At 48.7% G+C, this 22,715-nt stretch overlaps 1 protein-coding gene across 2 annotated transcripts in view; it reads right to left on the bottom strand.

The window, feature by feature from the left end:
• Window positions 1-508: 508 nt before the first annotated feature.
• Window positions 509-22,715, bottom strand: part of SYN3 (synapsin III) — a 409,114-nt gene continuing 386,907 nt past the window's right edge. For both annotated transcript variants that reach the window (XM_024732154.1, XM_024732153.1), the window contains 7 exons: window positions 22,557-22,699; window positions 17,907-17,981; window positions 14,901-15,003; window positions 10,332-10,466; window positions 9,369-9,456; window positions 4,123-4,414; window positions 509-904 (listed from right to left, as the gene is read on the bottom strand). In XM_024732154.1, the coding sequence (XP_024587922.1) occupies window positions 772-904; window positions 4,123-4,414; window positions 9,369-9,456; window positions 10,332-10,466; window positions 14,901-15,003; window positions 17,907-17,981; window positions 22,557-22,699 (969 nt within the window). In that variant the 3' untranslated portion in view covers window positions 509-771. The remainder of the gene's footprint in view (window positions 905-4,122; window positions 4,415-9,368; window positions 9,457-10,331; window positions 10,467-14,900; window positions 15,004-17,906; window positions 17,982-22,556; window positions 22,700-22,715) is intronic.

Raw genomic sequence — 22,715 nt, 5'->3', positions numbered from 1 at the left:
CATATTCCCCCTCTGGGAACTAGTGATGATTCCTAAAAGAACCTGTGGTCTGCTCTTGGCTATCCAATTTAGGATAGCACTCTGGGCACGAGCGACATTGTAAAGCCTCCCCTCTGTTTCTGTTGTGTTCTGAAAGGCCCCACGGGTCACACAGCCTCTGAATTCTTTCCATGGTCTTCAAGATCCACTGGTGGCGGGTGTGATGGGGCCTTTGGCTGTCTGGTCTGCAGGGCCATCTCTTGAGCTTGGATGGGACTTGCAAGGGTAGGTGGTAGGTTCCCCTGGCTGCGTTTTTCTCCTTTTGTTTGCAAAACACTGTCAAAAGTTTATTGCCTCCTACGTTGCTGAGGTCTGACTTCAGCGTCTGCATTTGATGGAGGTGGGGCAAGGCTCAGAGGCGGCCCTTCCCAAAGGCAAGCAAAACACTAACAAGAAATGTCAAAACTAGCCACACACAGACATCTCACGTGGTTATCTGAGGCAGGGAAGCAAGCATCTGGGTAGGAAGGTTGACGTGATGCCTGTCTTTAAGGCCCGTTTTGAGGAACCTGGAGGCTCTCAAAGGCCCACCCCTCAGTCGGGCAATGCTGGAACGTCACAGCAAAGGAAAGTAGGAACACATGTAGATACTCAGTTCCTGGACCAAAGGCATTTGGAAAGTATATTCTCAGGCCCTCCATTCTGTTCCCGTCAGGAACCAAGGCTGAGATGGAGGATGGGGCAGGAGAGGGGGGAGTGTAACGGGGCACCCCCCTCCCGGCCTGGACAGGGTTAGTCAGAGAACAGGCTGGCGAAAGACTTCCTCAGGTTGCGGATGGTCTCGGCCTTGGCCTCGTCTTCACTTGGGGTCCCACGCTGGGAGGCGTCAGATGTGCTGAGGCTGTTAGTCAGGGACTGGGATTTGCTGAAACAGAAAGGCAAGGGGGTTGGGGGCGACGAGGCTGGACTCCCCAGGAAGTGAGTCCTGGGGCTTGCCTGGAAGCCAGCTGGGTGAGCCCCGTCACCACAAGGACAGTGAGACCAGAAACAAGGCATCCCCGCCCTTACACGATGCCGAGTACACCACACACGCAATTAACCTGCAAGGTGGTTATCGGTATCCTTCTTTTTTAGGCACAGGAATTGGGGCTTACAGCAAGTAACAGGGGAGCATCCAGGGCTCATATTCTTTTCACAAAGCCAGGCTGCTCAGACGGCAGGCGTGACTAGAGCGCAGCTTGACCACTCTCCTGCCTCTGTGTACAAACCCACTTGGTGAAGGGCTGTATCACCGGGTTATGGTTGTTCCTCCTATACTCTCCAGCGCTAGTCTGGGAATCAGGAGGTCTGTATTCCAGACCCTCTCTGCCATTTGGCCCCTCCGGCTGTGGGCACGTAACTCACTGCTCGGGACCTCCTTTCCCTCATCGGCGAAATGGAGGGTCGGTCTGGCCCACCCTCAGGTCTCTTCTAGCTCTGGCACTCTGGGCTTCAATTCCAACTCTTCTTGGAAGCCCTTATTGCCGATTCCAGCCCATTTTGGAATTCTCATGGTGCCTACTGTTTGAACAACAGTGTTTGACCCTGTGTGCCAGCCTAATGCTAGGTGACAGGTTGGAGAGACGAATGAGATTCAGGCCCTGCCCTCAAGGGGCTCACAGTCTAGTGGGGGTGAAAGACATGGGAAGAGAGCCCCACTTGGTCTTGTCATCACATTGAACAAAATCTTCTTCAAAGCAGAGACTATCTTTTCCCCCTTTGCTTATTCCCCCCGGGGTGTTATCCAGGACTAAGTTCAGAGTAGGCATTTGATAAATACCTGTGGATTTGAATTGAGCCAAATAATACTTTAGAGCAACAACCCAGGAGATTTAAATGTTTTTAGCTAGATGACTATTGAGGTTAGTGTCCAAACCTGGCTTAAGTCCCAAAGCCCTCGTCTGTCCTGTGATCAGCCGGGCTGTATCTTTTCACATGTGAGAGGCTGTCACGGATACACCCGTATGGAGCCAGCTGCATTCTGGCTGGCTAGAAGCACTAACTGTGCAAAAATTCATTTTAATCCTTACAATAACCCTGTGGTGCAAGTACTATTGTCCCCATTTTGCATGAGAGGAAGTCTAAGCACAGAGAGATTAGATAACTTTTCTGAGGTCATGCAGCTTTCAAGTGGCAGAGCTGACACTGAACCCAGGTGGTCTGACTCTAGAGTCTGTGCCGTCAACCTCTATGCCTATTGCTGGAGGACCACTTGCTAATTTCATCAAACTAAAAATGCATTTGTCCTTTGATCCAATAATACCATTTCAGGTATTTTCTATACAGCTGATCCTGCACGTATAAGAAACAGCATGTTTTCAAGGCTATTCACTGCAACCTTCTTTGTAAGAGCATACCACATTTCCATTTAGGGTGGATTAGTTGGATAAATTGTAGTATAACTATATAGTAGAATACTATCCAGCTGTGAAAAGGAGAAAATGTCAATGAACTGAGTGGAAGAGCTCCAGGATTTACTGTTAAATGTAAAAGCAAGGAGCAAAATGGTGTGGACAGTGAATAGTGCTGATTGTATAAATAAGTGGGAGGAGGGAATCAGAACATATATTTCTGTATTTGCATAAGGAAACACTGGAGGAACACACAAGGAACTAACAAAAATGGTTACCTCTGGGGAGCAGGGGGCAGGAAAGCATTGGATAGGAATGAGATGGGAGTAAGATTTTTTTCAATAAAAACAGTATCTTTTAGATCTTTGTAACCATGTGAATGTATTACCTATTCAGAAAAATTATGGTTAGCATGACTCATGGGCTGGATGTCCTGTGTTCAACCCTAGCTCTTCTACTGCCTAACAGTGGAAACTCTGGCAAATTATTAATGTCTTTCTCTGTTTGCTCATCTGTAAAATGGGGATAATAATTGTTATTAACTCCTAAGCCTGTGGGACTTAAAAAAAACAAACCAACTAGGTGAAGGGCTTAGTACATAGTAAGTAGATAATAGATGCTAGCAGTGAAACGATGATTATTAATATTAGTGTTTGGAGTTGAAGAAAGGGAGAAGCTTTCCAAAGAAAACACATTTAGGGTCTCTCTTTCTGACCTCAAACCAAGAGACGGGCTTGAGTGGAAACAGGAAAGAGGATGTATGTGTGCATTGGGATGGATCTTTTACAAAGTGGTGGCAACACTCCTTCCTGTCCCCATCACCTAGTCTTTCACAATGCGACTCTGCAGATCCTCCTATCAAGAGTCTATTTCCCCACCTCTTTAATCTGGGCTTGACCATGTGACTCGTATTTACCAAAGGTGTGTGATGGGATGAAATGACATTATGTGGCATCTTCTAAGGCTGGACCTCGAGAAGCCTTGAAGCTTCTACTTTTGCCCCTTTGGAATGTAATTCTACCATGTGAGGAAGCTGGGCCCAGCCTGCTGGAGGATGAGGCCCAAGGAGAGAGAGAAGCTCAGCTGACAGGCAACACCAACAACCAGATATGTGCAGGAGGCCCTCTTGGACCATCCAGCCCCAGGTAAGCTGCCAGATGACTACAGCCATATGAGTGATCCCAGTAGAGTAGGGTTGCTAGATTTAGTAAGTAAAAATACAGGACACCCAGTTAATTTTGAAATTCAGATTAAAAACAATTACTTTTAGAGTATAAGTATATCCCATGTAACATTTGAGGGCATACTTATGTTCAAAACTATTCATTGTTTATCTGAAATTCAAATCTGCCTGGGCATCCTATATTTTATCTGGCAACTCTACAGGAGAGACCAGCAGAAGATCCTCCCAGCTGAGCCAAACTCAGAACAAATTGCTAAACCAAAAAATTATGAACAAAGAAAATGGTTGTTTTCTTAAGCCACTAAGTTTCAGGGTGGTTTGTTATGCAGCAAGAGATAACTGATGCATGTACACATGGAGGATCACAGTGGGACCTAATCTATCCTCTCACCTTTCTGGGCCCTGCCTGCCATCCCGGTTCCATCCTCTGGGCTTCCTTCTACCCATTTAAAGTCTGGGTGAGTCCTTGGTGGGTCTTCCTCTGTCTCCGAGTTCCTGATCCTGAGCCAGCCCAGCTCTGTCCACACCCTAAGCCCACCCTATGCCCTTCCCAATTCCCAAAGCACTTACTTGAGATGGGGGTGGGGTGCTGCTGGTTTCTTGGACTCTTCACCCTGTTGGGAGGTGCTGCGGCTCTGCATGGGGGGCCGGGGCTGTGAGGTAAGGGTGGTGCCTGGCTTGGAGACCTGGTTTGGAGAGCTGCCTCCAGATGTGCGGGATAGCTGTGGAGAGCCTGGTGACCTCTGCTGCTGTGGAGATCCAGATGAGGGACTCAGGGGTTGCTGGCCTTGTGGGGAGAGCCTCTGTTGCGAGGGGCTTCCAGATCTCGGGGGCTGAGGAGACTGAGCTTGGCGAGGGCCCCCTACAGGGAGAAAAAAATTATTACATTCAGATATTTTTTACGATAAATATGGCTGTGCACAAGTGTTGCTTCAGGGATGTTCATTACAGTGTTTTTCATTTTTTTTAAAGATTTTTTTGATGTGGCCCATTTTTTAAAAGTCTTTATTGAATTTGTGACAATAATTGCTTCTGCTTTATGTTTTGGTTTTTTTGGCCGCGAGGCACGTGGGATCTTAGTTCCCTGACCAGGGATTGAACCCGCACCCCCTGCTTTGGAAGGCGCAGTCTTAACCGCTGGACCGCCAGGGAAGTCCCTTCAGTGTTTTTTGTAACAGTGAAAAACTGAAAACAATACAAATGCCTAACTGTAGAGGAACTGACTAGGAACATTAAGATAAATTCATATAATGGAATATGCTATGGTCATCACGTATGACGTGGCAGAATAATATTAAATGACGTGGGATGTTGTTGATAAGCAGCTTATAAAACAGTATTTGCCATTTAATTCCATTTTGGCATGTATATATATAAAGCTATGTAAAAAAGAAAGACTGGAAGGTTATACATTAAAACCAGTGTGTCTCAAACTTGAATGGCATATGAATCACCATGCATCTTGTCGAAATAAAGCTTCCGATACAGTAGGTCTTGAGCGGTGTTATGAACTGGATTGTGTCCCTTCACAAAATTCATATGGTGGAGTTCTAACCCCTGGTGTGACTGTATTTGGAAATAGGGCCTTAAAGGAGGCAACTATTGTTGAATGATGCCATAAAGGTGGGCCCTAATCCAATAGGACTGGTGTCCTTATGAGAAGAGAGAGAGAGACCAGGGACCTGCACACACAGAGGAAAGGCCACGTGAAGACACAGTGAGAAGGTGTTGTCTGCGAGCCCTGGGGAGAAGTTTCAACCCTGCTGGCACCTTGATCTTCCAGCCTCCAGAACCATGAGAAAATAAAGGTCTGTTGATGAAGCCACTCAGTCTGTGGTATTTTGTTACGGCAACACGAATGGGGTCTACGTTACTAACAAGCTCCCGGGTGACGCTTCTGCTTTCCACGCTTCGAGTGATGAGGCACCGAGCAATGCTTTTAAAAGCGGTGGGATGATGAGGGACTTAAATTCTCTTCCTTTTGCTCACTGATGTTTTCCACACTGAAGATGTATTACTTTTGAAACAATGAAAATAATTATTCCTTACTTTCGAATAGCTCTCTAACCTTTTCTAAGAACTTTCAAAAGCAATATATCATTTGATCTAGAGAGAGGCCGGCAGGGAAGATACCACCCTCCTCATCAGGTTGCAGTGGAAACAGCCTCATTAAGGTTTCATAACTAGAAGGGGTAACCACGGAAAGCGCACAGAGGAGCTTGGCTTCACCCTGTTCCTGCACAGAGCATACAGGCTTTCACCTACAAGCGAAAGGACATTTTAGCCTCCCAGAAATGACTTTGAGTGGAATTCCAAGGCTCCAAGCAAGCAAGGTGCACCCTCCTCACCCTTGAACCCAGGTGTCAGGACTGCTGATTGTGAAATGCATCTTGGCGAAGCAGACTGGCTGCCTGCTGCTCTCCATTCCAGGATACAGCGGCTCCTGGGAAGGTGGGATGCACCGCGGTGATTCTCGCCATGCTTTGTTGAGAGGATGGGAGACTGAGAGTTTAAAAAGGGCTGGAGCTCAACTCTGAGCCCTTTCATAATGTGACTTCCACTTGTGTGAGCTCCCCAGGTCTCTACTGTGTCCTCTCTATCATGTCCCGGCCTTGGGCTGGGCACCCTCGCAGCTTGTGGGTTAGGCATTATTATCATCCCCATTTTACAAAGAAACTCAGTCCCAGATATACTGCGACTTGCTTAAAGAGTGTCACTTCTAGTAAGGGGAAGAGCCTAGACTCAAACCTAGATCTCTCTGACTCAAAGCTCTGTTTTCTTTTGTTTCCCTTTTTTCCTTTCTTTACTGTACCACACAGGGCAGCACCTTTGTGCAAATTAAGAAAAAGGTGCTTTCCCCCAGTGGTGGCTGCTCTGAGCCCAGTGCAAAGGGGGCAAGGACTAGATTTCAACTGGCCTCCCCACTCAGACTGTCTCAACTGGGCCCTGTGTGGTGGGCACGACCTGCATGTCTGGTGGCCCTGACACCCTACAGGTACCAGAGCCCCAGGTCCTTGCCATTAACCTGCCATGTGACTGTGGGTGCGTCACTTCTCCTCTCTGGGCCCTTGTTTGGAAATGAGGTCGTTGGACTAGACATCAAACATCCCTCCACATCTGAACATCTTTGTGAGCTTGTGCAACACTTTCCAGGTTGGACTGAATTGCAGCTCTAGTCTAGCAACTGACTGCACACGGCTTGATTCGTGACTATATTGTCCCAGTAGATTGGAGGACCCATTGATCACAAAACTCAAACACCTATAGGGCCAGGCAGATAAATAAATAAAGCAGGAGAGTGTCAGAAAAATCACGTGGCTTTAAAAAATTTTCCCACTTGAGATACACGGTTCAGAGACTTACCTCTTTAAAGAGGTGCAAGCATAAAGAAAATGGCAGTTGACACTGTGTCACTGTGGAAGTGCCACTAGCAAGGAAGGAGTAGGGCCTGAGGCAAACGGAGGAGTCCTTGCCCTGTCAGTGGACAGCTGCTATGTAGCAAGCAGGCCCACTGTTTCTAGAGCTCCTGCTCTATCAAGAGAAGCTGGAAATCTAGATCTTTATGTAAAAGCTTCTGATTTTTAAATGTTGGTTTACTTTTTTGTTTTTTAAACCCATTGTAGGTCCAAAAATACATGTTTTCTAGTTTTATCTTAAATCCTCACCCCCGCCCCACCTCTCCACATTCTTCTCCTCAGGACTGATAATATCTTGGAAAATCTGGATACTCATTCATTCATTTATTAACTATTCGTTCAGTCCCTATTATACAGGTGGGATTCATCAAGAGACACTAATTTCTTTCAGCTTCTCAGCAAAGCAACAAATTTAGTATTTTTTGTTTGACCACATACAGAAAAAAAATTAAATGTAGAAAGTATTTGCCTTAGCCCAGGATTGGTGCTAAAAGATGATGAGGTTCATTAAAAGAGACCTTCATTTTTACTGAGTTGAAAGTGAGTAGTGAGTTCAGAAGACAAGTTTAATAATGTGATCTTGTTATTTTGGGAACTCAATGAAAGCACTGTGTTTTAATTAGCCCTGTTATTTTTAATCTGAATGTTAATGCAATGAGCATTTTCTTTAATTATCCTAATTGGTTTTAAATTGATTGTTTTTCAACTCACTAAACGTGTGTTTAGCCTCATGTCGCTTAAAATATCCCTTTATCGAGCGTGTCTCTACTCTGGGCCGGAAAGGAAACCAGAATACAGTAGCTCTCTGTTTTAAAAGTGCTCGGTTCAAATGTGGTTGAAAAAGTAAGTCCTGGGGCAGAGTGAGACAGGCCAGGGCAGGGCAGAGGCACAGTCAGAGCCTGGCAGGGTGATGAATAAGTTGTTTTAGAACATTTATAATTATAGAATTATCACCAGGCAGGAGGGCAGTGGGGCTGCTTTAGTTATAAGGATTGTTATGATAACAACCGTTAAGGACAACATGTATATTATAATTGTTAGTAAGACACAAAATATTAATAGTGAGTTTTTAATGGTAAAGGTCATATAAGTAGTTATTAACAGTATATTAGTAGCAGTAAGAGCTAGAACCAACTAAGCACTACCTCCACGCCGGGACACCTTGCTAACTGCTTCACCTGCGTTTTCTCACGGGAAGCTTCCCATTACTAAACGGGGCAGCTGTCATTTCCTCCTTTATCACTGGGGAAACTGAGGCTCTGAGAAGTGATGTAACTTGCCTAAGTCTGCCAGGGTACTGAGACATGGAAGTGGATTCAAATAGGTGTTTATCTGCCTGAAGAAGAAGCCAGTGTTCTTTGGTACACAGTTATGTAAAGTCATGCAATTTCCCTCTTCTTAAATGCTTTCTGCTTTTCCAAGAAGAGAAGCACAGACAAGAAAGATGAATGGAGTGTTTTATCTAAGACCTTTTGAAGAAGAAGCCATTTGGTGCCCAAGGCCGATTTTCCCAAGAAGCAGTGAATCTGTTACTTTGATAAAAGCGACTGGGAAGGCCACGGTGTGATAGTAATGTTTCTTTCTGATGAGTCTTAAAGCAGATCCTTAAAAGGTCGCCATGAAAATGCCTGGCCTGGCTTCTTGGTGCGAAGCGGTCCTGAGGCTCCAAGCTGGCACTAGAGCAGTGAGTGTGCCCGGAAAGTTCTGACTGCAGGAGAGGACATGGGCTGACTTTCTCCCCAGGCCTGAGCGTGAGAACACCCGAGCAGCTGGCAGCCTGAGAGAGTTAGTTATTGCCACGATTTCTTTTCATCTTGTCATCAATGGTTCATCCATTCTCTAATAAATGGTGGCATTTACATAGTAATGCTGGGATACTTTTTGAGGAACAATTCCAATCGACAAGGTTCTGTACAACGTTCCGTTTTTCTTTCTCACTCTAGCTGGTTGGCTCATAAATCTATAATCAGGCACTGCTAGCGGCTAGGAAACAGACAATTTCTAGAAGATTTGAAAGCCCAGACTTGTAAACCTGCCATTTTCTTGTGCTTCCTTGGACGAAGCCTCAACACCCATCTCTGTAAAAAGGAAATACGGTTGTTTTCACTGTTGACAAGTTGGGAGGCTGAAAATGAGAAAACAAACGGGAAAGTCCCTAACACAGTGGTACTTAATACATTTACTGTCTGTCTTCCTTTCCTCCTTTTCTGAATTTAAGGGGGTGACAAACCTCATGGTCTCTTTCATTCTGCATACAGAGCGAGGGCACATATCTGGCGATAAAGTATTAAGATGGAGTGTTCCAGAGCGCCTTCTGGAAGTCACACGTGGACCCCTCAGTGCATTCCAGCATGCTTGCTGGACGGTTTCTCTCGGTGCGCGGCCTGTCGTGGGCCCTACCTTGTGTGGGTGTCCGTGGCTGAGGCTGTCCGAGCGGAGGTCCAAGCTGGGCTTGCCCAGGGGGTTTTGCTGGTTTAGTCTGAGGAGTCTAGAGCAGAAGAGAAAAGAAGCCTGTTGTGATCACCACAGCCATTTACTTCCTGCGTACGAGGGCAGGGTTTATCAACATCTGTTCACTACTGAGGTAAAACTTACATAATGTACACAGTTCTTAAGTGTACAGCACAACGAGTTTTCACACGTGGATACACCTGTGTAACCACCAAGCAGGTCAAGACAGAACATTTCCAGTGGAGAAGCCTGCTCTGTGGCCCCACCCAGCCAGCAGCCCCCTCGAGTATGACCGTCATTCTGACATCTGTTATCACAGGTTTGTTTTTGTGGGGAAAGGGGAAGCAGGTTTTGGGACTTGCTTTTCCAGAAAGCTGGGGGTCTAGCAAATTCTTTGGAGAATAATCTGGTAGTCCATGGTGAGGACTGTGGAAGGGAGGAGCTCTGAGGGAGCAGGTCGAGGTTGGAGGATGAGGAAAACGGAAGACACAATAGTCTCTGTTGACTGGTGCCCTGGGAGCATACAAAGGGCACGTGTGTACACGGGCACGTGCGTGCGCGCACACACACACACACCCTGCTCCCTGCTCAGGCCCGGGATGGAGGGCACAGAGGAGACAACTGGTTTCTTATGTTAATAATCTCTGCCTACAGACACCCAAAGCCCAGTTGAGACAAGGTTTTTCTCCCCAGGATGGTGAAGGGAGGAAGGGCCTCTCAGAGCCTCCCAAATTCCCCCATCAGGAACAGGGCTACAAGCTCTCCCCCAATCCCAGCCTCAGCCACACCCCATTCCTTTCTCCCCAAGTTGGTTCCTCTCTGGGAGCATCTCCTGTGGATCAGGGCACCCATTCCCAGACAGCCAGGCATTTCTCATGGCTACACAGTGTCCCTTACTTCCGAGGACCTTACCCAAGGCCTCAGGGGCGAGGGCACTGTGCCCCCTGGCATCGGGAGTTGGCTCATTTTGGAGACAACGAGATCGGCCATCAGCTGTTTGTCCTCTTCCAGGTGCTCTCCAATCAGGGGCATGGAGCTGTCCATCACCTGCAGGTGATGAGAGAAAGGAGTCCTGAAGGACCCTCAGGCCAGGGCGGCCAGGCAGCGCATCCCAGGAGGCAGGCTCAGAGCTCATGACAAAAGTGAACACTAGATGGCAATGCTCTCCATGCAAACACCCAGCCCAGCGCCTCCAGCTGGGAATGACCCCCTTGGAGACATCCAGTTTCCTGCAGTTCAGTCTAAATCAACTCCCTGGACTCAGTTCAATTCAGTCGACATTTGCTGGACCTCAGACATGCGACCAAGGGCTGGGAGCCTTTGCTGACCTTTTCCGCTCCTTTCTTTGGGGAGCTGGTCTCTGCCCCTCCTTTCCCACCTTGGCCCCCACCCAGGATTGGGGCTGGCCTCCTGAACTCTGGCCCAAGGTCAAGGTTTTCCACAAAGCCTGAAGCAGTGAAGGCGGGGGGCTCGATTATGACCAAAAAAAATAACAAGGGTTAGAGTCGACTCAGGGCTCGGAGAGAAGAGGGAAGAGGCAAGTCCTGTTCTCCAGGGCTCTGGCAGAATAAACTCCCGGAGAGGAACTTCTCCCACGGGGAGCAGGCTGCTTCTCAAAGGAGGCACAGTGCTTACACTGGGAGGGGCCCTGAGAGATCATATCTGTACATCCGCACATCCGCTTTTCTTGCAGATGGGGAAACCGAGGCCCAGAGATGGGAAGGGACTTGCCCGAAGTCACGCAGGCCAACGATCCAGGTGATTCCCCAGGCACAGGCAGCTGTAGACGGTCTCGAAGGGGAGCGAGGCCTTGGTGGGCCGTCTCCTCCCCAGCTGTAGGGAAATCCAGCCTGCTCACCAACACCCCCCTCCCCCCACCCCCATCAAACGCACTGTCTCGTTCTCCCTTTTCCCAAGCTGGGGACTCACCAGGTTCTCTCTCTTGTCCAGGTCCTTGTGCATGTCATTCTCTCTGCACACTCTCTACCTGCCTAGGCCCTTCTCATCCGTCAGGGAACATCTAGCTGGCCCTTCCTCTGGGAAGCCTCCTCGGCACTCCTGCCACCCTCACTTTGGTTGTCCCATTGGAGAGCTTATCCCACAGGGCCATGGTCTCCTGTTGATGTGTGTCTCCCCAACCAGACGGTGAGCCCCTGGGCTGGGGATGGACCCTGTGTCCTGTTAGACAGGTGTGCCCTCGCTAAATACCTCTTGAATGGAGGAATGAAAGGCCCCTACAATAAGTCCTGCTGAGGACGATAAGGATACTAGTAAGTGCTACGTGTCATTATTATGTGCCAGGCGCTGTCCTAAGCACTGGGTGTGGATGACCTCACACAAATCTCAGCATAGCTCTCTGAGATAGGTACCATTACTATCCTTATCATGATGGGAAAACTGAAGTCAAAGAAGTAGCAAATTCAAGGACAGATTGCTAGCAATCCTTCCGCGTCTCACCGATCAACGAACAGCTCTCTGTGGTAAGAAAGGGGAACAGCAGACCTGGGTTCCAGGCTTCGGTTCTGCTAGGGACTTGCTGTGTGATCTTGGCATGTCATTTTTCCTCTGCGGGCCTGTTGTTTCCCTCGACTATAAACTGAGGGGTGTGGGCAGCTGCAAAGACCCTTCCAGCTGGGACTTTTAGGAGCCTGTGAGTCTAAAGCACCTACTATGGTGGGGAAGCTGAAAAGCAAACTCAAGGATGTGACGCAGATTCTATTATGGATGGTCCTGAAAACTGTCCTCAAATTGAGCTCCCTGTTGGTTATGCCTGGGTTCTTGGTACCCTGGATCCCAGTGCCCGGCACATGGACAGTCTCTCGTTCAATGCGGGCTGAGTTGAGTTATAACTGTGGAGTCTACATGTACACAGGCCTGTCGTCCTTTCTCTTCCTGAGCCCGCCCACCCCTTTTTGTTCTGGTTTCTGCTTCCTACACTCCCTGCAGTAGAAAACAGCCACCACAAGGAACCTGAGGTCAGAGCATTCTGGAGTCCCCATGGTGGACACAGCCAGAGGAAGTGGACATTCTGGTCTCCCCAGGGAAACATTTTTCCAATGAGCAATGTCATTCCCTGTACAGGTCATGGAGGACAAGTTCAAGTGTCTTTCCCCTGAGTATTTCACTGTGAGGATCTTCACAAAACATGTCCCACAAATTTTATGTCCTCACCACAGAGGTGGCTGAAGAAATCAGTATTTTTGGATCCCTTCTGTCTGTTTTTTTTCCTGACTGGGGAAAAATACCTTCTATCTTTCTGGTAAAAAGCTCCCCATCTCCCTTGACCTCACTCTAAACTGAAAAGCAACGGAAACAACTCTGCAATGTTTCTGAGAGAAAAAAAAATCTGAAAAGCCATTTCCCTCGCCCCCCACCCTGGAACATTTTTGAGAAGTTGTCTTATTGTGTTGTGAAGTCCAAACCCACAAATTTTTTTTTTTTTTTCAATGTGTAAGGTCTTTCATCCCTGACCCGCTGAATGTCTGGAGGCAGGGAGTCTGGGCCCACGGGTACAAATTTTTGTTTCCTAAGAGTGAAAGCTGAGGAAACTCAGATAGGCAGGAGCTCGGGGAAGGGAGCCAGGAGTCCTTCTGCTGATTGCTGGTCCCCTCTCTGAAAGGAAGCTCTAGGGGAAGGGTCCCTGCTACTGTGTTCACTGCTGTATCTCCATCACTTGGCTGGGGGTCTGGTGCCCAGAATAGGAGCTCAACAGTGAATGAACGAATGGGTGAATCAATCAATGACCACATGTGTGCCAAAGCTGAGTTCATGTGTGGTGGTCCCATGAAGAGATGCAGAGGCAGGAAGGCCAGGAAGGGTCTCAGGAGATGCAATGCCCTAGGCGTCGGTCTGAAGGTCCCAGGCATCCTCGTTCCTCCAGGGAGCAGCCTGGGTCTAGCTTGGAAGCAAGTGTACAGGGCAGTAGTTTTGCTCCTGGCCCCTTCAATGTCCTCTGAGGAGGGGCTGCTGAGGAGATTTCAGGTAATGGTGGCTGCTGGACGTGAGGAGAGAGCTGTTTTCTAGAGCAGGATTGAACCTGCCAATATAGATGCAACTCATCCTTGGAAGCTACCTGGCCTTCTGGGGGGTGAGTGTGGGCAGAGGGACTATGTCCAGCCTGGACTCCCTCCCCTTCACCTCCAAGCTGGATACTCCCTGGGCTTGGGTGTGGATGCCCTCCTGGCAATGCTGGAGGAGAAGAGCAGGGCTCCCACCGCTCCAGTCACCGGCTCCCGCCATGCTGTGGATCCCGGGAGTGGTGCAGACACTCAGGGCTGGAGGGCTGGCTGGCTCTTGCGGTCACCCCAGCCATGTGCTTCCCATTAGCCGCCCACACCCCGGGGAGGGGGCAGCCACAGGGCTCTCCCTCACACGTCTTGGCCCTGTGTCAGCACCGCGCCTCTGCAGTGGTTGGAGAAGGCCACAGAAGGAAAGCACCGGAAGGGGCTCTGGGGGTTGGGAGAGCTGGGATGTGAGGCTGGGGAGAGAAGGGAGAATTCTGAGCCAGAGCAGCATTTTCAGGGGAAGCAATGGAGAACCATGAGCTGTGGCGGGGAGGGAAAGGGAGTTAGGAAGGGGGAGGGGGCTGTGAGGCCCAGGGACTTGGGGAGCCACAGAGGGGGGAGGGGGACCGTGGGATTGGGGTTTCGGGGGATTGGGGGGGACACAGGGAGCCTTGAAGGTGGGAGGGCGACTGTGGGGCTGGGAGAAGCATGGAGAGGAAGTCATTGGGGTAGGGGAGGAGGGTGATGGAAGGACAACGGCGACCTGTAGGCGACAGCTCTGGAGGGTAGCAGGGGTGGTTGGCCTCTGAGAGGCATGGGCTGCAGGAAGGTTGAGGGAGAGATTCTGGGACTCAGAGCCCCTCTGACCTCTCTTACAATTACATTTCCCTCCATTCACACCCCTTTCCTAACCTTCGGTGCCCTGAAGTTAGTGTACCACCCTTCCCTGCCAGCCTGCACACCCCACGTCCGTCTTGCTCAGAGCTCTGTTCCCAGAGCTACCCCCACGCCAAGCCCATGGGAGCCACTGGGTACCTGTCTGCTGATTGAACAGACAATGGAATCTCTGCCTAGTGACCAGGGAAGTGTGTCCTCTTTACACACTGGGACACTGAGAAAATTGAAGAGGCCTCTGAGGGGACAGAATCTTGCCAACTCTTGGCCCGATGCTTTCCCCCTACTGTTAGGGCCATGGGTTGGGGATATTTGTTTAACCTCATGCCCAGAACTCTTGAGGGCCAGCTCAGAGCCCCTGGGCACAAAGGCTTCAGAGGCAGCCAAGGGTGGGGATGGGGTATGTGAGGGTGGTAGGTGAGAAGCCTGTGGGAGCTGCTTGCTGTGGCCTGGGCTGCATGTGCCCCAGCCATGGGCTAAGACACAGCTGACCATGCTGGAGGCCACACTTGGATTCCTTCCCTCTGGCGTGCCTGCTCAGGGGCCTGGACAGGCCAGGAGGATGTCCTGGTCCACCTCTCACCTCAATGATGTAGTCTCTGCCATCCTTGCTGTGGACAGCCTTGACGGCGCAGATGTCCAGGCCACCAAACATCTCTGAGCAGCTGTCCACCCACAGCCTGTACCTGTAGGGATGGAGAGACAGGCAGTGGGCATGAGGGGCAGGGAGCAGGGACGGGAAGCAGAGGGAGAGAGAGGCAGAGACAGAGGGAGGGAGAGACACAGAAGGACACATACAGAAAAACAGGCTATGGGACAGACAGTGACACACAGGCAACCATTCAGAGATGGAGAGAGACAGAGATGCAGCAAGAGAGACAGAAAGGCAGAGAGACAGAGACCAGAGAGAGACACAGACCTGAGAGAGACAGAGGCAGTGGGAGAGACAGAATGGGTAAAAAGGGAGGCAGAGACATAGATGGACCGTGAGAGAGAGACAGCAGGAGAGCAGCTAAAAGGGAGCCAGGAAGACAGGAGAGAAGCAGGACTGGGGGAGAAGGAATGGGAGCTGGGAGAGATCTCAGAGACCTGAGCCCACCCCGCCTAGACCCTGACTGGCTCCCTAGTAGTGGGAAGCTTGCCTTGCCCCCATCTGGAGCCATCCTGGACACCCAGCTTCCCCTGAAGTCCTTTTCCCTTGGGAAAGCTGCTCGAAGGTCCCCAGAAATCCCTCCCAGGCCGCTCTCCCAGGCCCAGCCTGTGGGGACAAAGGGCATATTCTCCTTCTGCCTGGGGAATGTGGGCAGAGGAGCCTGGCAGGCCGCTCCCGCCTGGCCTGGGGGCCTGCTCCTCTGGACCCGCTGCTTTTTTTTCCCTTTCCAGCCACTTGATGGCTGCAAGGCCCGTTTGCTTTGCAGGGGGAGATCTCAGTGCTGGACTTTGACCCTGCAACAAGAGGATGGTTGTATCTGGAGAAGTCTTCCTGGCCTTGCACTTGGCTTCCCTCATGGTGGCTGGATTTGGAGTCACAGGGGACTTTGTGTCAAACGTTCTTGCTTCTCTCCCCACCCTCCAGGGTCACATGGGGGCACGCCTGCTCTGAGATCTATTTGTGTCTCTGAGCCATAAGGCCTGGAATGAGCTGAAGTGCTCTCAGAACCAGATCTCTCATCTCATCCGCTAATGCCCCTTGAGGCACTGAGGGTACTGCCCATGAATTTGCAGAATGGAAAGTGAATTCCAGGCCTGAGCAGACCCACTCCCATGGTAGGCTCCTGCAGAGATGGCCCATGTGGCCTGGGACTGAGCAGAGCCAGGGAGATAGTGCCCTGCTGGAGACATCTGTGAGTAGCTTGTGAGGCATTGGGGAAGGCTGGGCTCACATTCTGGAAAGGCCATGAAGGAAAGGGACAAGACTGTCCTGTGAATGCCCACTGGGGGAAGGATGTGACTCCCCCAAACCAGGTGATTCAGTTGTGCCAGGTGATGAGCACAACTCCCCTGAGACTAGTTAGCAGATGTGGGTACCCACCTGGAAGGTAGTAGCTGCCACCTGGGGTTGACTGGAAGGGAAGGAAGCCAACATTTACAGTGTCCCTCCCTGCCATAGGCCAGCACTGGGTTAGGTACTGAACATCCTTCTCTCATTCGGCCCTCTGGCTTGGGTATGTTAACTCCAATTTACAACTGAAGAAGTTCAGAAAGGGTAGTTAACTTACCCTAAGTAATACAGCTTGGAAGGGGCAGGACCACTCACTTTCGTTCATGCCACTTCCTCAGCTTAGAGCCCTGAACCAGCAGTTCCATGAGGACAGTGACTGTGTTATATCCCTCCCCTAAGTCTCACTCAGTCATCGCTACTGTAGCAGGGTGGTCCCACTCCAATCTCTAGGGGCAGAGATGTGACATAGGCCTATATAATCACAGCATTGCTGCTTTCTGGACCATAGTGATTGGTTCAGGGATGGTCATATGATCTAAGTCAGGCCAATCTGTGAATAAGGCTCTATTCCAGGCTTTGACTGCAATGGTTGGGAAAGACACCTTCTTTCTGCTGGACTTGACACTGTCAAGATATAAGCCTGGAGTCATTATGGGCCACCATATGAATGACCAGAATGAAACCAACATAGAAGCCAACATATTCTATCCAACTTAAGGGGGTAGAATAAGTTCTAAAGTCCTACCTGGAGCTGTACCTCTGGAGTTTTCATTGCCACAAGCCAATAAATCCCCCCTTTGGTTCAAACCAATCTAATTTGTATTCTGACACTTGCAACTGATACAGAGTTCTTAAAAGGAAGGATTGGGTCTTTTCATCTTGGCCTCTTTAGTGCTCAACATACATGGCATGCAGTAGGCACTCAATACATGTTCACTGAACAGACCTTTCTGACCCCAAAGCCCATGCTTTGTCCATTGTCATTGAATGCTTGCAAGCAGAAGTCACTGGGCAATCAAAAAAGGATGTGTGTATGCTGCTGGCCCCAAGAGCAGGCGACAGGTCCTTCTTCAGGTGAGGATGGCTTACAGGTGTTGTTTAAATAAGGGAGAAAGACCTGAGCGACTTTCAGCCAGAGTGCATCCCTGCCACATTCATGATTCATAGGAAATCAACCTCTCCCTCTCATATTGAGATAGGAATAAGTCTGAGAGAGGAGTGGACAGTCCAGTAGCCCTGTTGCCCTAACAGGGATGCTTCCATGCAGCTGTCAGAGCAGGGAAAGACTGGTGAGGACTTCCTGCTCTCTTCCTACAGCAGCTGGGTAGGGCCGGAAAGACCCCTGGACTTGGAGTCAAGATAGTAGGGTTCTAGTTTCAGCTCTGTCACTGATTAGCTCTGTGACCCTGGACAAGTCACTTTCCCCCTCTGAACTTTCTGCCCTATCTGTAAAATGGGGTTATTTATAAAACCTTCCCTGCAGGCTGTTACGGGCAGTAATGGGGATCATGCCTAGGAAAGTACTCTGTGGGTGGAGAGACACTGGCCAAAGTGTGAGATGGCATTCATTACAGGATCCTTATTGTATCCCTATCTATCTCCCACTATGGCTGGTGCCTCTCCCTAAACACCTCCTTTGCCTCTTACCTCTCTGTCATGGCCACCTGCTCCAGCATAGCAGAGCCTGTGTTGGCCTTCCAGTTTCCAGAGATGGAGGTTCTCCTGTATCACAACAAATAACACAGTGAGGGCATTAGGGATGCTTGTCATTGATCTGCTTTCCTGTTTTGCTTTGGCTGTTTGGCAGCTCTGATTCAAATATCTGGCTTACATTCTGACATGTAGTCTTAGGTACGCATCCAGTCTTCAGATTTATTTTTCTGTTTTTATTTCCCTCTATGTTGACTGTCTTATTTGTTGGGTCTTATGTATCTTTTCCCAAGCCACCTTTGAAATATAAAAGTTAAATTTAACAAATGCCTACACTATCAGATTAAATCCTGAAAACTTTGGCCTCCTGTTTTTCAGAAGAAGAACTAGGGCAGTATAGCCCCCGGTGACTCTGGAATCTTTTTTGAGAGCCCCAAAATGTAGGAAAAATGATCCATGGAGAGAAGGGATCACTTTCCATGGTGAAGAGCAGGCAGGCCTTCTGGCTCTGCCTGCCTCACCCTCTTAGTTCCCTTGCCCTTTCCCCAAAGCCCATGGATATTTCCTGTGTGTAGGCCTCCACACACCTTTTTCCCTTTGCCGGATCCAGTCTTCATCTCCATCTTTGCCTCCCTAAGTCCTACTCATCCTTCAAGTTTCATCTGAAAATGTGACTTCCTGAGAGTACATCTTCCCCAATAAGAACCCCCTATACTACACTCTATACCAATGTTTAGTAATGCTCATCTCACTTGCAATGACTACTTTAGTGTGCTGTCTTTCCTGAGGGCAGGGAACATGTTTTGACTCATCCCTCTGTACCTCTAGTGTCCAGTGGTCCCTGGCATGTAGTAGGTGTCCAGTAACTACCTACTAGGTAAGGGACTGTGTATGTTGAAGAGCAATCCAGACAAACTATCTCTAATGGCATATCTGGATTCAGCAAAGACTGAATGGCTGGCTTTAGGCAAAGTGTCAGAGGTAAAGCAATTTGTTTCATGACCAAGGGAAAGCATGTGATTGAGGTTTAAGGGTGAACCAGGAGAGGAATTGCTATAAAATGTCTTTCTAAAAGAGAAAATAAAATGTATCTGAGCACAGCAGATGCTGAGAATAGATGGTGGCCAATAGGAGACATAATGACTAAGGGTAGCTGTGACATTGATAAGCTTCATGTCAATTAAGTTTAGTTCATCTCAATGCAATTCAATTCAATTTGGCAAACAATCACCAGGCCTCCCTATGTCCTGGGTACAGGACTAATCTGAGTGTGAAGAGATGACTCCTTCCTCAAGCTGCTCACTACCTTAAAGGGGTAGACCAGCCTAAAACCAGAACATAGGCGTGGCAGGGTTAGCAGTACACATGAGGCATGAAGCACTCCGGGGAAGCAAAGGAGAAACCAGTCACTTAACATTAACCCCAGAAGGTAGCGATTGAGATGTGCCTGGGAGGGTGAGTAGGATTCAATAGAGTGGGATCTGCATGGTAACAAGGGAAGGTAAGAACTGACTTGAGTCAGATGGATGCGAGTTTGAATCTTGGTTCTAGCATTTTCTAGCTGTATAGCCATGGACAACATCTCTGACTCTATTTTCTCATTGGTAAATGGGAATAATTTTAGTACCATGCTTATAGGGCATTGTGTGGATTAAAGGAAAGATTCCCATAAACCTCTTAGTACAATGGGTGCTACTATTACTTTTCAGTAAGCGTAGACAAGAAAAAAAAAGCATTCTAATGCCGGAAGCAGCAGGAACACAAGCCAGACTGGTCTCCTTCCAAGAAGATAACGACAGTGAGAGCTGATATTTAGTGAGTGCTTTCTATGTCTGAGACATAGAAAGGGTCTAAAAGCTTTACAAGCACTGGCTTATTTCAGTCTCACAAAACCTAATGAGATGGATATTATTATTATTATCATTCCCGCTGAGTGGCAGAAGCCACCAAACCATATCTGAGAAACTCTGTGTTCTTAACCATGACTCTTCATGGCAGAGCCCATCACAGGTTTGGGGAAAAGAGTTGATTGGCCCAAATGGGATGCAGCTGCTAGAATGTAGGATGGGATGTAGACTGTGACAACAGAATCTGTGTTTATGACACATGTATGAAGCTGACCCCCTTGATGAAGGGGCGGGGGTGAGTGGAAAGGTGCTGCCTAAGTAACTTTGGAAATTAGCGGAGACTGTATGACTAAGTACAAAAGAAACTGTATGTAAGTCCTGCACCATAGCTGGTGAAGTTGTTTCTCATGGGACTACGGCTTGACAGTTCCGCAACTGTACACATATACTGTGGATGAACAAAGAGGTACGTGGATGGGGGATGGTGGGAGCCAGGTTTCTTCCCAGTTGGAGTGGGAAGTTACAGATAAGCAATCTGGGAAGGCTAAAATGAATCATGTGGTACTGGATGAAAGTCTGACACATCACTATGAACTCTGTTTAGCTTTAGCTATAGATGGATATGTGTGTGTGTGTGTGTGTGTGTGTGTGTGTATCACACAACTGTAAATTACAATTAAAGACGTGTGTATACACGGGTTGAGATACACATATTTATTTCCCAGCTCTGTCTGCTGAGAGGATTTAGAAACAATGATACCCAGTGGCAACATGCACAAAGGCCCAAGTACTGGGCAGGAAGTGGGCCAGAAAGGACGCTGAATGGTCATGGACAGAGAGGGCGTTCTACACCGAGGTGTGACATGAACACTCTCCCTCAGATGTGGGCCAACCCAGGGTCCAGGAAACACCATAACTAATGACAAATTGGAGCTGTCAGGGCAGAAAGGCTCAGCATAAAGAATGCAGCAATGAGGTAATCCTCAAGAAGAGAAACTGGGACAAGGTGTTGTCAATGTCAAGTGGAAACGCTAACAATGAGGAGAGGAGGGAAATGATATCATGTGGGATGGTGGAGGCCTCAGGAATGCACTGGACCATGCACTGGAATATTCTCCAACTCAGAGAGGTTGGGGGTGGCAGGGGGAAGTGATCTTATCACCGTGAGGGCATCTGAGAGCACTGACAGGTCTGGCCTGGCTCACGGGTGGAAGAGAGCGATTGGCAAGACTGACCAGAAGTATTTCTTGGCCCCATCCCTTTCCTGGGCATATTTCCTTATAGGTCAACTGACTGCATTTTCTCCAGTTTCCCAGGCAATGGCAGAGTGGAGTGGTTGCAACAGAGACTGTGTGACTTGCAAAGCCTAAAATTAACATCTGGTCATTTACAGAAAAAGTTTGTAGACCCCTGGTCTAGGCAATCCAGGTAGTGCAAAAGCAACCCTAGATAATACAGAAGTGGATATGTATGGCTGTGATCAATAAAACCTTATTTATTGAGACAGGTGGAAGCTGGATTCGGCCTGTGGGCTGTGGTTTGCTGACCCTGATCTAGAGCACAGCTCCACCACACAGAAGCAAAGGACTTTCCAACTGTCCAGAGTCAGCTGTTGTAGTCCTCAAAGATGGAACCAGGCAATCAGTGCACCATGCATGCTTGGGAACCAGGCACCTGTTGCCTCTCTGGGGTCCCATCATTCCAAGTGGAAACGACAATACTCCAAAGTGAGACAGAGAGGACCTGGGGCAGATAAGACCTCTCTAAACACCAAGCCCTCCACCTGGTCAAGAACTCCCACTCATCCTTGTAACCGCAGCTCCAGCGTGAGTCATCCTTTGCCTGAACCACCCCTGGGATGAATGTGTGTTGGGTTTTCTGGCATTCATCCCTTTTCTTTTAGTCACACAACCTCTATTTCCACTGGATAATGACCTGCCCAGATTGCATGCTATCTTGGTGGGACTCTTCATACTGCTCTACATTCCTCTAACTAATAAGCATGTGACCACAGTTGGATTAATCAGCACTGTTTCCACGGAATCGCAATCTTGAGTTAAGCCCTGAACATGATTAGGGCAGATTCACTTCCTAATGGGGTGCCACGAAGACTGTATATTGCTTCTGGCTACCCAGATTCTTGGGGCTGCCCTGGACCCTAATATTTCTGAAATTGATAATTTGGGGTTTTGTTAGTTAGTTCTGATCATTCATCTAATAAATTCCCTTAAAAAAAACTCCACCAAATTAGTCAGGTATGGTTTTTACTAATTGCAGCTGAAGAAATCTGATGTAATCTCCTTCCTGCTCTTATTTGTCCCAGAGAAACCCTTTTGCAGCCCACAGCCCCAGAGCCATCTTCTTACAAATACAGGTCAGATCATGACACTTCACTGCTCAGAAGGGAAGAGAAGAAAATTCACAACCCTCAGCAAGGCATTCAAGGCCTTCCTTGATTTGTCCCTAAGTCTCTCTTCCATGTATGTCTCCTATGACATACATCAGGTATATACTTGGAAACATGCTAACAGTCTTTCTTTCTCTGGGGGAAACAGGCTTCATTTGGGTAGACAGATTTCTACCCTGGGATAAGCCATGATGGAACATCAGCCTTCCGCTGTACTAACCAGAGAAGAAGGGTGGTAAAGGAGACAGAAAGGGAGAATAATGATGTCCCCTATGGGGTCTCTGCTCTGGGGCAGAGAAGACAGGGCATGACATGTATTTTTAATCTCCATTCTTCTCACACTCTGCTCCTACCCTTCCCTCCCAGCTCCCCAGCCCCTGCCCAGGGACTCACATGTAAGCTTTGTAGTTGGATCCAATTTTCTGGATGCGGATGTCGTACTTGGAGTCGATGAAGGCCTCAGTGGTGGCATAGGTTTTGGCCATAGCCACCATGCTGGTGATGTCCTGGTAGTCATGCTGGTTTTCTACTTTGATCTTTGTTGGAGGATGA

The sequence above is a fragment of the Neophocaena asiaeorientalis genome, unplaced genomic scaffold, assembly GCF_003031525.2.
Source record: "Neophocaena asiaeorientalis asiaeorientalis breed wild unplaced genomic scaffold, Neophocaena_asiaeorientalis_V1.1 scaffold418, whole genome shotgun sequence".
Lineage (NCBI taxonomy): Eukaryota > Metazoa > Chordata > Mammalia > Artiodactyla > Phocoenidae > Neophocaena > Neophocaena asiaeorientalis.
This window is presented reverse-complemented; position numbering and strand designations above follow the sequence as displayed.